Here is a 17,182-nt window from a genome sequence, read left to right as displayed (position 1 = left end):
CGATCGTGATACTACACGGGGAGATAGCGTAGTGGTGAGCGTCAGCGAGGTTATTCTTGGCTTCTCGTCCCCCGTGGCGTTGTTCCTAGAGAAAAAAAAGAGAAAAAAAGAGCAACCAATAGCTTCTAAAAAGGACCGACGAAGAAAGAATAACATCGAAAAAGACTGTGACATCGGGCACTAGGTCGAGCTGGATGCCAGCTCAAGAGACCCAAAATGGTTGGTCGTTCGGCATCAATTCCCCTATCTGTTCATTAAATCCCATTGTGTGTATTAAATTAAAAGAAGACGATATATTTTTCGAACAGGCTGAAGACTGTTATGCATCACCCCATTTTCAAACAACTCACTTTAAGCCCTTTGGTTTCACACTTGCATTATATTGAAATAATTTTATCACTTTTTCAGGATGTTCAAATGTTTTATGGCGCAATTTGCCGGTCACTCTTCATCACCCGTAATCACCGGAGTATCCGGACACTTATCATCACAAACCGGCCACGGACGAATGATCCGTTGATTGACATATCCCTCTGAGATTCAACTTGTTGATGAATACAGGAAGGCAATGGATATCGTCTCTGAAGAATTAGAAGAGATTCGAAGGTCTATAGTGGCCAAAGTGTGTGGATGTGAGCTCATATCTTGCCACAAAAATTTGGTCAGTTTCAAAATTACGTAAGTTTGTTCAATGAGGTCTCGTTATCACGAGTTCTACAACCAGCTCACTACACTTTATCTCACGGACTTTCAGGAAAACAAAATATAAGGTTCTGACGGCATGCATTCAGTTTCCAGCAGATTATCCCAATCAGCCTATCCTCACGGAAGTCAAAAGCAAAGTATTCTCTCCTTCTCTAACGAATGCACTTATAGAAATATGCGATAAAGAGGCAAAAAAGCATATAGGGAAAAAACAGGTATGAAATAATTATGAATGCATTCTCAATCATACGATTGCATGCCGAAATACCTCCGACAATTATTTACAGGTCATACTGATAGCCAAGTTCCTGTCTCAATTTATCAATGATAATCCATTACTGCCTTGTCGTGATGAGTGGACCTACATAAAAAAGAACTTCTTGAGAGTGAGTTTCAATTGAAACGTATGTATATAAGTCTATTACAATATACATGTATTTCGTCAAATTAGGAATGCGATGCGGAAAAGGTGAAGCAGAAAAAGGGAATCATAGACATAACAGCTCATCAAGAGCTTTATTTGTTAAAGGTAACCTATGATACCGCATACCGGTACATTGTTTATGTTTACACTTTACATGCCGTATATCCTATTACTAGCAGTACTACTAAGATGTTGTGAATACTACTTAAGTTTGTGCTATTAGGTCAGATACTTATATGTGAAATTCACCCTGTCTATCAGTTCAACAGGGCTATGATAAGACCTAGAAGTCGGTCACCTGTTGATGTCATTTTACCCGTTACTATGTTCAGTGTCACCTATTGTAATTGCTGTTGCTGAATACATTGGTAATGGCTATGCAGCTGGTCTCGTCAGCGTATTAATAATAGGTTTTACTGAATTGTTTCAAAATACAAGCTTGTCAATTTGATATTCATTGAGATCGTGAAAAGCCATCATAAGCAAAAGCCTTCACATGTCTATAAGTAGTAGAGTTGGTAATTTCAATTAATGTACCCCATTGACACAATTCATGTCTCAAGTGTCAACATATGGCAGATAAAAGTATTCCGAGTCGATAAGATAAATTTGATATTAACACAACGTCAAAAGCCATGAGCTACTTTGATATCATCCCACCAACTTGTGGAGCAATAGCAAAATTACACCTCCAATTGAAAGTAGAACTGACTTGGTTGGGTATACTATATAATGCATATATATGATTGAGTAAGCCTATATTTCACTATAAACAAATTTGTACGAAAACCTCCACATAGTCAAAAACACAACATACAGAGTAGCCCGTGTAGTATCTGCATTCTGTCTGTGGCACTTATGTTCCCGTCCCCAATTTATTGCATTCCTTGTTTAGATCCGCGCCGTCATACCGGACAATTATCCAGAAGAGCCTGTCCAGCTATCATTGGAAGAACACAATTTCCCTAGTCCGATGGCGTACTACTTCATATGTCAAGCCAAAGAATATGCCCGACAGGCTACCGAACCGCCATTGAGAAAAAGTTCCAAGTACAGATTTTCATTTTTTCATCATCACAAATGTTGATCACTGTCGTGAAATACTAGGGCACCGCCATTTCAAGCACTGCCGCACTTGAAAAAGGTGATGGAGTTTTTAATAGTCAACTGTTGTAAACGGTTCCCCCAAGAGTGTTGCCCACTTTGCACGGAGCAAGCATTACCAGAAAATCCAAAAGTGAGTTGGCGAGCACTCACTACTAACGGTTGAGATCAACTGCGATTTTTACACTGGCAGGACGTCATAACGGACGGGAAAGACGAGAATTACATCGAAAGAGTGTACTGCGGGCATTTATTTCACCATGGATGTTTAGACAAGTACATGAAGACGCCTCCTTTTGAAAGTGAGTGCAAACGATACCGAAATTCAAACATATAGTAAGACCTGCGGACAGGGGCGGTTATAGTACCCAGCGTTGGAGGAAGTAACGCCTTCAACTTTTACAAGTAGAAATTCCAAAGACATGTTGAAACTACTTCAAGTAGAGGTAGAACATGAAAATCCGAATAGTACGTAAGTGGTACTCAAAGCCTTTCAGCAGTTAATCGAAGGTGGCCACTTTCGATAGCACTACAAACAGGTGCAATTTTTTCAAATAAATATACCATGTTGACGTAATACAAAGGCCATTTCGTCCAGTTGTTCATGATATTCCCACTCATTAAAGCGATGCAAGCATATCGCCAAATCAATTCCTGCTTTATAAATTCCAAAGTGCAGAAAGTGGCAATAATCTAAAAAAACTTGTTACTTGAGGTATGTATTACAAGTGGGCTAAACCTACATGCGTACTTTGTTACTGACATGCTCTGCCCACAGATCACAATATTCGACCAAGCCACTCGACGATACTCTCTGATCCATAAATTTGACTGCGCACATTGTGACATTGGTAGCTGTGTTGTGCCACTTGTAGGACTCGATGGCAGCGACGGTCGCGTCAGTTCTCAAATTTTTCAGACGGAAAATCGTGTCCAAAATGCGGCGTGCGGATATACCACGACAAATGGAACATAAGCCCCAGGCTCGCGGAAGCGCGCTGGGCTCACAAGGAGGCCAGGCAGAGGGAGCTCGACGAAGTGGTCGACTTTTTATCGTGACGTTTCCCGAATAAAGTTCCGACCGACAGCACTGCTCGTTATATCCTGACTCGGTGTCTTTTCAGTCCCACGGCCGGCCACCTGATCATATACCCATGAATTGCCGTTGACAAGCGCTCTGTCCCGCCTCTTGGTACTCTTCGAGGGTCAAGAAATGTTCGCGAAAATTGTCCGTCTCCGACCATGCCAGGCCACCGCGGCACGCGTATTCATCAGGACTATAGAGGTACGAAACGAAAGGGAATTAAAGATTCGATTTGGTATAAAAAAAGGTTCTTACTGGTCCGACATTGTTATACGTGTGACGTAGGCCGCTGGTGCCAGGCTTCTTACCTCTTTCTCTACCCTCTCGCGAAAGTTTGGAAACCGGCAACTTCCCCCGGTGAGAATTATGTTACGATAAAGGTGCGGTTGAAGTTCTGTGATAAGGTGATGGTTATCACAGGCTCTCACATTAAACAGCTGGCCAATATCAGTTCTGTATATGATTTGGATATAATGTTGCGTTGAAACTTATGTTGTACGGTATCATATAGTTTCTGGTGATGACAATGCAGTTATGACCAGAGGTGGTTCGGGACTCAAGTAGGTTCGGCCTATTTGTACTACAAAGCGAAGTGTTTATGTTTATAGACTACTACTTGAACAGTTTTTCAGGCAGAGCTACGTGTTACGATTTGGATAAATTTTGCTGGTCTTCACTACTTCAATCTGCAATTGAGTACAAATGCACAGCATTGCTTCTACTTTGATGTGAGTGGCCACGATAACCGCTTGGACCACCTCTGATCAACATTCGGCACTTCGATGATTGCCGGTTCGTACCTGGCGGACATTTGCTGATGCTGTGTATTATAGCTTCTGGTATTCCCATTTGAGGTATACCGAGGTCGGAGGGGTGGAAAAGTATTTCTGGAACCGACACCCTCTCCCCGGCCAACCTAATGGACTGTTCTTCTTTCTTGTTTTCTTTGCCCGCTTTAGTTTTCTTCTCCTGAAATGCAACAGGCCTCGGACATTCGAACATTTATCTCGGATCATTGTCAATATTTGTTCCAACCTTGATATAGCCTCTGTGCGTGCTTGTGTAATCGGGCAAAACGTACTCGCACAGTAGAGGATTGGCATCTCCCTTCAGTCTTGCGGAATTCATATCGCTTATAAAATCCATGCTGACGAAGCAAGCATCTTCTTTTACCTGCCGATGTACGGTAGTGTTGAAAAGGTTGCATGCTATATACAGTAACCGACCTAACATATTGACAATGCCCGACATATTGTAAGTCAAAGTTTAATTGCAGAGATGGTCAGTCCTACCATTACTTTTGGGAAGTATTCAAGCAGCTATTGTTACATTACTTACACAAGTGGTTATGAGTTAATACTCCCTAAACAGAAAGTACGGTAGCATCTAGCATTTACGTAGATTTGTATCACGCTTGCACCATGATAACTATAATGATTTCGAAAACTCCACCAATTTTTGCTGCAATTATTCATTGTGAATCAGACGTGCAGATGCACTTGTTCAACTTTGAAAGTTGTCAACCACTATCGGATGACAAAAGTAAGCAACTACTTGATCCAATCAACTCCGAATTACTTACAGGAGTAACTTTCAAACCTTTTATTTTTTACTTCAAGTAGCTTTGGCTAGTCTTGCATATAATGACATGTAGGCCTACTTGTTATTGGGTATCATAAGATTGCTGTAGGCATACAATTGGCTCATCAATACCTACTTGATTCATGACATAAGTCTCATCCATCACTTGCAACTGCCTATAAGATATGATCTCTTTCAAATGGTTTGTCAACAGCTTCCCACCAACATCAACTCTGAAACAATATTCACTAATATAGATCTGGTATCTACGAATGAACGTATTTTCCACCTGTCAAAGGTGAGTCCCTTACCTAACCAGAGCATTTGTCAACTTCTTTCCGCAGTGGTATGGAACGATATGGGTGAAGGAATAACCGGTATCGACAATAATGCAGCAGTTCTCTAATGGAAAGTCCTTCTGGAACTGCAAAATTAAAATTCCATCAATCCACACACACTCAATTTCGTATTGGAATTTAGAATTATGGCTGTCGGTTTTTACAGCACAGACATTCAGGGTTGGGCAATCAATTGTCAGATTATATTTTCATCTGCCCAAGACACACAATGTACAACGCGATATACAAGAAAAACAATGCGATATAATGTACCTCAGCTAAACCTATGGTACTTCTCCGTTGAATAAATTCAAATGTCAATATAACAACAGCAGAAGAAATCACTAATCAACACACTGTTAATATCATCTAATATCTTCTTTCATCAGTATCATCCGTTATATACTACAAATTTCAGTAGATTAGAGTTTCAGTAGATTACCCCGTAATACGACAGTGTAGTGGCGTTCGTTCTCAGTATGCTCTGAAACTCGTACTCTTCAAAGAACAGCTCATTCATTCCTTCTTGAATTGTCGGAAAATTGAAATGTGGTTCCGTTAGGATGATGGACGTCTCAGACGGTTTGATCTGTAATTGTGAGACGTTTAAATTATCATTTTGCTTACCGTATTTGTGAAGGACACAAGGTAAACTTATTTCCGGTTAAGACCGTTTCAAATAGAATATTTCAATCCGCAGTCATCTAGAATTAGTTCCAGTTAAATTGAATAACTTCTTTTAGTTGGTCAGGGTTCGAATAAGCCTTAGCAAAGTCAGTGGAAAGAGTTGCTCATTGCCAAAGACAAAATACGTGTCCAGTGAGCAAATCGACAAGTATGGTGACTACAGAATGCAATGTCCTTGTTACACGGATATAGAACCAATATTGGACATTGTCCCAGTGATTATACCAATTAGATTTAGATTGCGGCTTAAAGACTATGCATTTAAAGTTGTAAGTAGCTTGAATAGTGTGTATTATACTCAAATCATCATAACGACTAATAAGTGGGCCCCAAATTTATACATGATTAATGTTAAGTTTCAATGTGGTACCATGAATACGTAGGCTACAGTGCTACACACATCACATCAGCTAGGGCATCACCAACATTTGAATAATTTAATATAAAATTCACTAACATTCAACTCATCCTTGCCAAACGCATGATCCCATATTTGCCTTTGTATATCCCAATTTACGAGATAACCTTTCTGAAAAGGCAGCATGTAGAATAATCCCGAATGGTCTTTGCACGACTCGATTTGACTTGATATGAAGCAGGATTTTCTTCTTTCAACTTTTGATTTAAAGATGCAATTTGGTATTGATCTGTGCAATGTACCAGTGATGATTAGTACTCTTTTCATTATTAATTTTTAGAAACGAAATGAGCTCTGTACCTGACTTGGCTTTTATGTCCCATCTTTATACTGCAGGCACCAATATCCAATACGACAGTACTTTTATCCATCATGCTATATTTGAAACTTTGAAGAAATAAACAAAATGAGTGTGTAGCATGATTCCGGCTGCGCGAGAAACTGCAAGCAAGGTAGTACGTAGTAGCAACGAAGGTATGAACGAAAATATGACGCAAACACATGGATAAAACAAGATTCTAGAATTCCCACGTAGAAAATGGACATATGCGACCCCCAATAAGAAATAAAAAGTAAATCGCAAACATGTTAGCTAAAATCACTACGGTGGTAAGCTGAGAGACAACAAACTATATTACTATAGAATGTAAACGTTTACATTCTATAATATTACTCAACCATTGCCGCCATGCAAAGATGAAAATCGAAAGATCAATGTATACATGAAGTGCTTTGAACGATCGTTGGAGATTTCGATATAATGATGTGGGAAAATACATTCACGTTGCACTACTCTTTGATATTAAGAATATATTCAGGTTTTATTTGTTATTTCAGTACCGGTCATTGAACAGCGAATCGATTTATAGATATCGTCGATTTATTATATTGATGTAGCCTAATGATGAGCCATCAGTCATCCAATTAGAGAATGCGATTATATTTCGGTTAAAACCCTTTATGATACTGATTACTGACCTGTAGTGATCATATCAATATCCTAACCTAACCTGGTCCATGATAGTCCATGATAAATGATACTGCAGAAGTAGAAAACCAGTGCATCGAAGCGCATCAATCACATGATGCAGAAAATTGCAAACTCAAAATATACCACTGTGATGCTAATAGCACATCAGCAGAAATATGATGACCGCGTGAATCATTGTGAATGTACATGGATAACATGATTTTTTTCGGTCTATAAAATTTGGGAATAACTGGAATATGTGTTGCCAGATTTCAAAATTCTCAGAAAAACCGGTTGCCAGCTCATAATATTTAGAGCTGGTCAACAAAAAGGATCCTGTTCCGGCAAATTGACATCCAAATGCCTACATTCTAACGATAAAACCGAAAAATCATATTCACCCCTCTGCGACCCCAAGGGCAGATCCACTCCTTGCTACAAGTCGAAATGACTATCCCAACATTACCCCAAAAAATATTTCAGCCTTCGGAACACAATAGGGGACCTAGCAGAACCTTTTGAAAATGAATATTTTTCTAAGAAATAGATGAACATGATGATATTATAACGGATATTTAAAAAATCATTTTCACCCTTCTGCGGCCCCAAGGGCAGAACTACTCCTTGCTTCAAGTCGAAATGACTATGCCAATCTTACCCCAAAAGATATTTCAATCTTCGGAAGACAATAGGGGACCCAGCAGAATCTTTTGATGGATATTTTTTCAAGAAATAAGGATGCCCGTAATGATATTATAACGGGTATTTCAAAAAGCATTTTCACCCCTCTGCGACCCCAAGGGCAGATCCACTTCTGGCTACAAGTCGAAATGACTATCCCAACATTACCCCAAAAATATTTCAGCCTTCGGAACACAATAGGGGACCCAGCAGAATCTTTTGAAAATGGATATTTTTCGAAAAAATGCCCGTAATGATATTATAACGGATATTTAAAAAATCATTTTCACCCCTCTGCGACCCCAAGGGCAGATCCACTCCTTGCTACAAGTCGGAATGACTATCCCATCAATACCCCAAAAATATTTCAGCCTTCGGAACACAATAGGGGACCCAGCAGAATCTTTTGAAAATGGATATTTTTCGAAAAAATGCCCGTAATGATATTATAACGGATATTTAAAAAATCATTTTCACCCCTCTGCGACCCCAAGGGCAGATCCACTCTTTGCTACAAGTCGAAATGACTATCCCATCATTACCCCAAAAATATTTCAGCCTTCGGAACACAATAGGGGACCCAGCAGAATCTTTTGAAAATGGATATTTTTCGAAGAAATAGGGATGCCCGTATATGATATTATAATGGATATTTAGAAATTCATATTTACCCTTCTGCGACCTCAAGGGCAGATCCACTCCTTGCTACTAGTCAAAATGACTATCCCAACATTACCCCAAAATATATTTCTGTCTTCAGAACACAATAGGGGACCCAGCAGAATCTTTTGAAAATGGATATTTTTCGAAGAAATAGGGATGCCCGTATATGATATTATAACGGATATTTAGAAATTCATATTTACCCCTCTGCGACCTCAAGGGCAGATCCACTCCTTGCTACTAGTCAAAATGACTATCCCAACATTACCCCAAAATATATTTCTGTCTTCGGAACACAATAGGAAACCCAGCAGAACCTTTTGAAAATGAATATTTTTTTAAGAAATAGATATGAACATGATGATATTATACCGGATATTTAAAAAATCATTTTCACCCCTCTGCGGCCCCAAGGGCAGATCCACTCCTTGCTACAAGTCGAAATGACTATCCCAACATTACCCCAAAGATATTTCGGCCTTCGGAACACAATAGCGGACCCAGCAGAATCTTTTTTAAATGGATATTTTTTCATGTAAGAGGGATCCACATATTAATATCATAACGGATGTTCAAAATATCATATTCACCCCTATGCGGCCACAAGGATAGAACTACTCCTTGTTACAAGTCGAAATGACTATCCTAACATTACCTTAAAAATATTTCAGCCTTCGGAACACAAATGGGGACCCGGCAGAATCTTTTGGAAATGGATATTTTTTCAAGAAATAGGGATGAACGTAATGATGTTATAACGGATATTTAAAAAAAGAATCCAATAGTGGAAATGTGTTTGGTCCAATGGGTATTTGACGGTTCCTGCGGAGCATATCACCCGGCGACAAGGCAAATGCAAACCCCGCAGCTGCTGTTGTCTACCTGCTTCAACACTTTCCCTATCTTGTTTCGTTTCTTGAATACTGATTTGACGAGTTGGTGATTTGGATCGGAAGTTTTAGCTTTCGATGAAGACGATCCCTGAAACTTTTTTTGCGTTTTATTTGATTTACCGTTTATACTTTTTATGGAAAACTGTATCGCAACATCTCTCACAAGACCTTGACACTTCGTTGCGATATGTTAGAATCAATTTATCCAATGAGCATTTCGATGTGGTATGTTCAAAGTAAATATTTTTCAATTGAAAAAAATGTTCCTCAGTTATTCCTTGGGTTCGATTGTTTTTACATATACACTGTATTACCTTATCATTACTTTGCTTTTCGAGATTGTTGTAGAAATTGGAATATTTTGCATAAAAAGCAGTGACAGAATTTTCAAAGACATGTCGCGATAAATCACCAAGTAAAAGGCGGGATGTTTCTGCGAGTTTCGACATCAATTTTCCATAAAAATGTCGGAGAAGTATGCATTTTCCTCGGATAATTTTTCTTTACAATTTCCGTTTCTGTATGATTCACTGTGCTTGAGTTCGTTAATCATTTGCTCATATCGTAAATAAAAGGCGACTTGAGCTCCTGTTTTCTTTCCAGCGACGCAACATTGTAGAAAAAATCTCCATAATTGCCGAAATCGTCAGATTATTATTCTTCAGACGTCAAGTCGCGTGATCTGTCAATACTATTGTGTTCTTGTAGACGTCCATAGCACGATAACCACTTCTGGAATGTTTTGTCTTGATAGGAGGATACCGATCAAGAAGCCGGACACATCGCCATTACACTATCTCGCTCGGTATATGGTAACCTGGTTTCCCTGCAATACAGCCATACCACTGAATACCACAGAGTAAGAGCCCCATCGATCAAAAATAGTCCAGGATTCGCTTTTGGGGGAGCAGCATCCTTGAAACGCAGTAAAAATGTTACAATACTTATAGTCGCGTGTGGTGCTGTTACAAAAGTAGCAACAGGGAATCCAGGATAACCCTCATATGGATATCGCACAAGCAATGGATAAATTTGGCATGCAGGGTGGCCGCAGCGAGAGCGAATTACACTTGATGTGCCGTCAAAATAAACTCCGCCCTTCCGACATAAGTCTGCGAATAGTTCCAACTGCGCTTCGCTGAATAGCGTTGCCCCTGGTTCGGGAAATCCTTCCCAGTGACGCAAAAAGTTAGAACCGTCGTTTTTATAATCCTCGGCCGGAATATTAAGATTTTGGAAGACAACATGTGTCCAGTTCTGAGGCAGTCCAATACTACTCTCTACCTGTTTGAGAACAGATGCAGATGTGATATATGTATACGAGCCACAAATTCTCTCGGTTTCTGACAATTGACCCCTTGAATCAGAGGTCTCATACACGCGGCCCGCGAGACCATTTTGTGCGGCCCGCGACGGCATTTCGAATTTTCATGTATTCGACAATATTTAACTGCAAAATATAAATATTTTTTATTTGAGAACTGGAAATTTGTTCTATAACTACTCCAGAAGCCTGAAACTACTCATCAAACTTAACTATTACATCATTTTCAAAAGTTACCACGCAGTAGAAGAGCAATTACTACGTTACACTACTTGTTTATGATGGTAAAACATGACCCGCTGATGAATCGTGACTGAAAATTGAGATTTGGACTTCGGCGCGAATGTTTGTAGAATTACTCGATCCCGGACGCAATGTGTGATAAAATGAAAATGACTTGAGTTGAGTTGGGTCAAACGTTATAATCAGAGAAGGAATTATTGTGACTCAGAACCCCTGGACTTAGTACAACCACCGACGCACCAAACTATCAAACTGGTATGGGGAATGGTTATCCGCTAGCTGCAAAATTTTAACGCGACAGCTTTACGATGTCCTGATTCATTTGTAGACTACTGTGCTTTGGTGTCTACGACTAAATATACAACAAATATGCCAAGTACACCAACAATTTTATTCAAATATATTAAAATGTGATTTTTTTCGTGCCAGGCGTGAATTCACAACAGTAAATCACATTGTCACGATGTTTGTGGAATGCCGGTCTGCAAGGTCCCGTCAAATAAGGCCTACTTGGAAATACATCGAATTTCCCTATGATCGATGCTGCGGCCCGCGGCGCCATCAAAAAATAGGAAATTGGCCCTTGGGGTCGCAGAGGGGTGAAAATGATTTTTTAAATATCCGTTATCATTACGGGCATCCATATTTCTTCGAAAAATATCCATTTTCAAAAGATTCTGCTGGGTCCCCTATTATGTTCCGAAGGCTGAAATATTTATTGGGTAATGTTGGGATAGTCATTTCGACTTGTAGCAAGGAGTGGATCTGCCCTTGGGGTCGCAGAGGGGTGAAAATGATTTTTTAAATATCCGTTATATTATCATTACGGGCATTTTTTCGAAAAATATCCATTTTCAAAAGATTCTGCTAGGTCCCCTATTGTGTTCCGAAGACAGAAATATATTTTGGGGTAATGTTGGGATAGTCATTTTGACTAGTAGCAAGGAGTGGATCTGCCCTTGAAGTCGCAGAGGGGTAAATATGAATTTCTAAATATCCGTTATAATATCATATACGGGCATCCCAATTTCTTCGAAAAATATCCATTTTCAAAAGATTCTGCTGGGTCCCCTATTGTGTTCCGAAGGCTGGAATATTTTTGGGGTAATGATGGGATAGTCATTTCGACTTGTAGCGAAGAGTGGATCTGCCCTTGGGGTCGCAGAGGGGTGAAAATGATTTTTTAAATATCCGTTATAATATCATTACGGGCATTTTTTTAAAAAATATCCATTTTCAAAAGATTCTGCTGGGTCCCCTATTGTGTTCCGAAGGCTGAAATATTTTTGGGGTGATGATGGTATAGTCATTTCGACTTGTAGCAAAGAGTGGATCTGCCCTTTGGGTCGCAGAGGGGTGAAAATGATTTTTTAAATATCCGTTATAATATCATTACGGGCATTTTTTCGAAAAATATCCATTTTCAAAAGATTCTGCTGGGTCCCCTATTGTGTTCCGAAGGCTGAAATATTTTTGGGGTGATGATGGTATAGTCATTTCGACTTGTAGCAAAGAGTGGATCTGCCCTTTGGGTCGCAGAGGGGTGAAAATGATTTTTTAAATATCCGTTATAATATCATTACGGGCATTTTTTCGAAAAATATCCATTTTCAAAAGATTCTGCTGGGTCCCCTATTGTGTTCCGAAGGCTGAAATATTTTTGGGGTAATGTTGGGATAGTCATTTCGACTTGTAGCAAAGAGTGGATCTGCCCTTGGGGTCGCAGAGGGGTGAAAATAATTTTTCAAATATCCGTTATAATATCATTACGGGCATTTTTTCGAAAAATATCCATTTTCAAAAGATTCTGCTGGGTCCCCTATTGTGTTCCGAAGGCTGAAATATTTTTGGGGTAATGATGGTATAGTCATTTCGACTTGTAGCAAAGAGTGGATCTGCCCTTGGGGTCGCAGAGGGGTGAAAATGATTTTTTAAATATCCGTTATAATATCATTACGGGCATTTTTTTAAAAAATATCCATTTTCAAAAGATTCTGCTGGGTCCCCTATTGTGTTCCGAAGGCTGAAATATTTTTGGGGTGATGATGGTATAGTCATTTCGACTTGTAGCAAAGAGTGGATCTGCCCTTTGGGTCGCAGAGGGGTGAAAATGATTTTTTAAATATCCGTTATAATATCATTACGGGCATTTTTTCGAAAAATATCCATTTTCAAAAGATTCTGCTGGGTCCCCTATTGTGTTCCGAAGGCTGAAATATTTTTGGGGTAATGATGGGATAGTCATTTCGACTTGTAGCAAAGAGTGGATCTGCCCTTGGGGTCGCAGAGGGGTGAAAATGATTTTTTAAATATCCGTTATAATATCATTACGGGCATTTTTTCGAAAAATATCCATTTTCAAAAGATTCTGCTGGGTCCCCTATTGTGTTCCGAAGACAGAAATATATTTTGGGGTAATGTTGGGATAGTCATTTTGACTAGTAGCAAGGAGTGGATCTGCCCTTGAAGTCGCAGAGGGGTAAATATGAATTTCTAAATATCCGTTATAATATCATATACGGGCATCCCTATTTCTTCGAAAAATATCCATTTTCAAAAGATTCTGCTGGGTCCCCTATTGTGTTCCGAAGGCTGAAATATTTTTGGGGTATTGATGGGATAGTCATTCCGACTTGTAGCAAGGAGTGGATCTGCCCTTGGGGTCGCAGAGGGGTGAAAATGATTTTTTAAATATCCGTTATAATATCATTACGGGCATTTTTTCGAAAAATATCCATTTTCAAAAGATTCTGCTGGGTCCCCTATTGTGTTCCGAAGGCTGAAATATTTTTGGGGTAATGTTGGGATAGTCATTTCGACTTGTAGCCAGAAGTGGATCTGCCCTTGGGGTCGCAGAGGAGTGAAAATGCTTTTTGAAATACCCGTTATAATATCATTACGGGCATCCTTATTTCTTGAAATAATATCCATTTTCAAAAGATTCTGCTGGGTCCCTTATTGTGTTCCGAAGGCTGAAATATTTTTGGGGTAATGATGGGGTAGTCTTTTCGACTTGTAGCTAGAAGTGGATCTGCCCTTGGGGTCGCAAAGGGGTGAAATTGATTTTTTAAATACCCGTTATAATATCATTACGGGCATCCTTATTTCTTGAAAAAATATCCATCAAAAGATTCTGCTGGGTCCCCTATTGTCTTCCGAAGATTGAAATATCTTTTGCGGTAAGATTGGCATAGTCATTTCGACTTGAAGCAAGGAGTAGTTCTGCCCTTCGGGCCGCAGAAGGGTGAAAATGATTTTTTAAATATCCGTTATAATAACATCATGTTCATCTATTTCTTAGAAAAATATTCATTTTCAAAAGGTTCTGCTAGGTCCCCTATTGTGTTCCGAAGGCTGAAATATTTTTTGGGGTAATGTTGGGATAGTCATTTCGACTTGTAGCAAGGAGTGGATCTGCCCTTGGGGTCGCAGAGGAGTGAAAATGCTTTTTGAAATACCCGTTATAATATCATTACGGGCATCCTTATTTCTTGAAATAATATCCATTTTCAAAAGATTCTGCTGGGTCCCTTATTGTGTTCCGAAGGCTGAAATATTTTTGGGGTAATGATGGGGTAGTCTTTTCGACTTGTAGCCAGAAGTGGATCTGCCCTTGGGGTCGCAAAGGGGTGAAATTGATTTTTTAAATACCCGTTATAATATCATTACGGGCATCCTTATTTCTTGAAAAAATATCCATCAAAAGATTCTGCTGGGTCCCCTATTGTCTTCCGAAGATTGAAATATCTTTTGCGGTAAGATTGGCATAGTCATTTCGACTTGAAGCAAGGAGTAGTTCTGCCCTTCGGGCCGCAGAAGGGTGAAAATGATTTTTTAAATATCCGTTATAATAACATCATGTTCATCTATTTCTTAGAAAAATATTCATTTTCAAAAGGTTCTGCTAGGTCCCCTATTGTGTTTATATAGCTCAGTGGTTCCGAAGGCTGAAATATTTTTTGGGGTAATGTTGGGATAGTCATTTCGACTTGTAGCAAGGAGTGGATCTGCCCTTGGGGTCGCAGAGGGGTGAATATGATTTTTCGGTTTTATCGTTAGAATGTAGGCATTTGGATGTCAATTTGCCGGAACAGGATCCTTTTTGTTGACCAGCTCTAAATATTATGAGCTGGCAACCGGTTTTTCTGAGAATTTTGAAATCTGGCAACACATATTCCAGTTATTCCCAAATTTTATAGACCGAAAAAAATCATGTTATCCATGTACATTCACAATGATTCACGCGGTCATCATATTTCTGCTGATGTGCTATTAGCATCACAGTGGTCAAAATATATAGCTGTCAATCAAGCTGCTAACACCTGACCGGAAATTGTGATAGAGTCGAATTCACTAAGTTATTGCAACTGTTGATTTTCCAAAATAGAATAATGGAAGAGTTTTGGTTAATAAGCGCTCCCGGCGACCGCACGCCGCAGGAGACTTTTGATAAGCTAGTATCAGCGACAATTAAAAGCCAGCCAGAACCGTTGACTCAAGCATACAAATTCGAAATTCCCGATCTCAAAGTGGGAACGTTGGATTCTCTCATAGGCCTCTCCGATGAACTGGGAAAGCTCGATAACGTGGCAGAAGTCGCTGCAAAAAAGGTCTCGTCCTACATGGTCGACGTTCTCGAAGATCAAGGTGACCAAATACTGAGCAATCTCACTATTAATGGCAAATCGATCGGAGAATATCTATGTCACTTTCGATGGGATGCCGCTAAATATCCCGTTAAACAGCCGCTAAAAAATATCGCCGACATAATCGCGAAGTCGATCACTCAAGTTGAAAATGATTTGAAGACAAGATCGCAGGCCTACAACGGAATCAAGACAAACCTTATGAATTTCGAACGAAAATCGACTGGCAGTCTTCTCTTGAGAAACCTCAGTGACATGGTAAGACAGGAAGACTTCGTATTGGATTCAGAGTATTTAGTTACGGTGCTCGTTGCGGTCCCGGTGTCATCCTACAACGAATGGGCTACTTCTTACGAGAAGCTCACCGATTTTGTTGTTCCAAAATCAAGCAGGAAACTCTTCGAGGATAACGAATATGGAATTTGGAACGTCACTCTTTTCCAAAAAGTTCTTGATGACTTCAAGCGCGAGTGCTCGCGGAACAAATTTTTCGTCCGCGACTTCCAGTATAATCCACAAGATGTCAGCAGTGAAAAAGACAAAGTCACTAAACTGGAATCGGAGAAGAAAAAAATGCTCGGGCCACTTTTGAGGTGGTTGAAAGTCAACTTTGGGGAGGTTTTCGGCGCGTGGATCCACGTGAAAGCGTTACGAGTCTTTGTGGAGTCTGTGTTGCGTTACGGGCTGCCTGTCAATTTCCAAGCCATCGTTCTAAAACCGCAGAAAAAACAACACAAAAAACTGCGGGAAGCGTTGCGACAATTGTACCGCGATCTGGACAGCACTGGATTAAACACAGCCATGGATGACGACCCTATGGTCCCCGGTCTGTCTGTTGGGTCTCAAGAGTATTTCGCTTACGTATACTATAGTGTTGTGTTACAATTCACGCCGAACAGAAAATGATAATGTGTGTTTGTTCACGCTGTTGACAAATGTGTATGGTGCAATATAAGATAGATCTTCATAAACTCAAATTCCAACCGGGATATGTTCACCAGTCTCTTTGTATGCATTATATTTGTGATGTCGATGTCAACTTTTGGTATAGTACTTCATGCCACGTATCATAAATCCTATATTGCTGAGTCTGTGAATTTATCTGCTTTTCGGGCTTATAGCTTGGAGATCTATAATGCCAGTCTATGATGCTATCTACCGACCTTTAAAGCTGAAAGTAAGATCATGATTCGTCCTGATGCGTGTACCTATGATATTCATGGATAGATATGTATAAATATGTAGCTACGATACATTTCTTATTTTGCGAATTTGTGAGCGTTTGCAGTATGCACTGTAGCATTGCAAAGAATTTGTGTGTGTTACATTTTGCTCATGTGTGGGATTTGTGTAATGAGTAATAGAGTATAGTCAATGCACATTGTGTTTTCCATTTTGTCTGTCGCCTAACTGTTGTGGTC

General features: G+C 39.7%; 4 protein-coding genes across 4 annotated transcripts in view; 2 read left to right on the top strand and 2 right to left on the bottom strand.

Annotated features, from left to right (window-relative positions):
- Positions 1 to 17,182, bottom strand: part of LOC145444712 (inactive hydroxysteroid dehydrogenase-like protein 1) — a 186,542-nt gene that overhangs the window by 134,741 nt on the left and 34,619 nt on the right. The gene's annotated exons all lie outside the window — the stretch shown is intronic.
- On the top strand, positions 454 to 3,563 carry LOC145444937 (uncharacterized). Its single transcript, XM_080323001.1, has 8 exons — positions 454 to 678; positions 755 to 920; positions 993 to 1,091; positions 1,157 to 1,234; positions 2,025 to 2,179; positions 2,237 to 2,366; positions 2,427 to 2,535; positions 3,153 to 3,563. Exons 1-8 carry the CDS (start codon positions 569 to 571, stop codon positions 3,290 to 3,292), a joined length of 987 nt encoding a protein of 328 aa, XP_080179127.1. The 5' UTR covers positions 454 to 568; the 3' UTR covers positions 3,293 to 3,563.
- LOC145444936 (actin-related protein 6-like) lies at positions 2,467 to 6,786 on the bottom strand. Its single transcript, XM_080323000.1, has 9 exons — positions 6,642 to 6,786; positions 6,381 to 6,570; positions 5,679 to 5,825; positions 5,210 to 5,322; positions 5,035 to 5,131; positions 4,353 to 4,490; positions 4,118 to 4,286; positions 3,573 to 3,711; positions 2,467 to 3,510 (listed from the first exon to the last, which is right to left on the bottom strand). Exons 1-9 carry the CDS (start codon positions 6,713 to 6,715, stop codon positions 3,378 to 3,380), a joined length of 1,200 nt encoding a protein of 399 aa, XP_080179126.1. The 5' UTR covers positions 6,716 to 6,786; the 3' UTR covers positions 2,467 to 3,377.
- On the top strand, positions 15,413 to 17,140 carry LOC145444711 (V-type proton ATPase subunit C 2-like). Its single transcript, XM_080322720.1, has one exon. The coding sequence runs from the start codon at positions 15,507 to 15,509 to the stop codon at positions 16,665 to 16,667; it is 1,161 nt and encodes a 386-aa protein (XP_080178846.1). The 5' UTR covers positions 15,413 to 15,506; the 3' UTR covers positions 16,668 to 17,140.

Source organism: Botryllus schlosseri, chromosome 8 (genome assembly GCF_051294905.1).
Source record: "Botryllus schlosseri isolate E-star chromosome 8, Bs_hap1, whole genome shotgun sequence".
NCBI classification, from domain to species: Eukaryota; Metazoa; Chordata; class Ascidiacea; order Stolidobranchia; family Styelidae; genus Botryllus; species Botryllus schlosseri.
The sequence above is the reverse complement of the archived record's forward strand: the minus strand, read 5'-3'. Positions and strand labels throughout refer to the sequence as shown.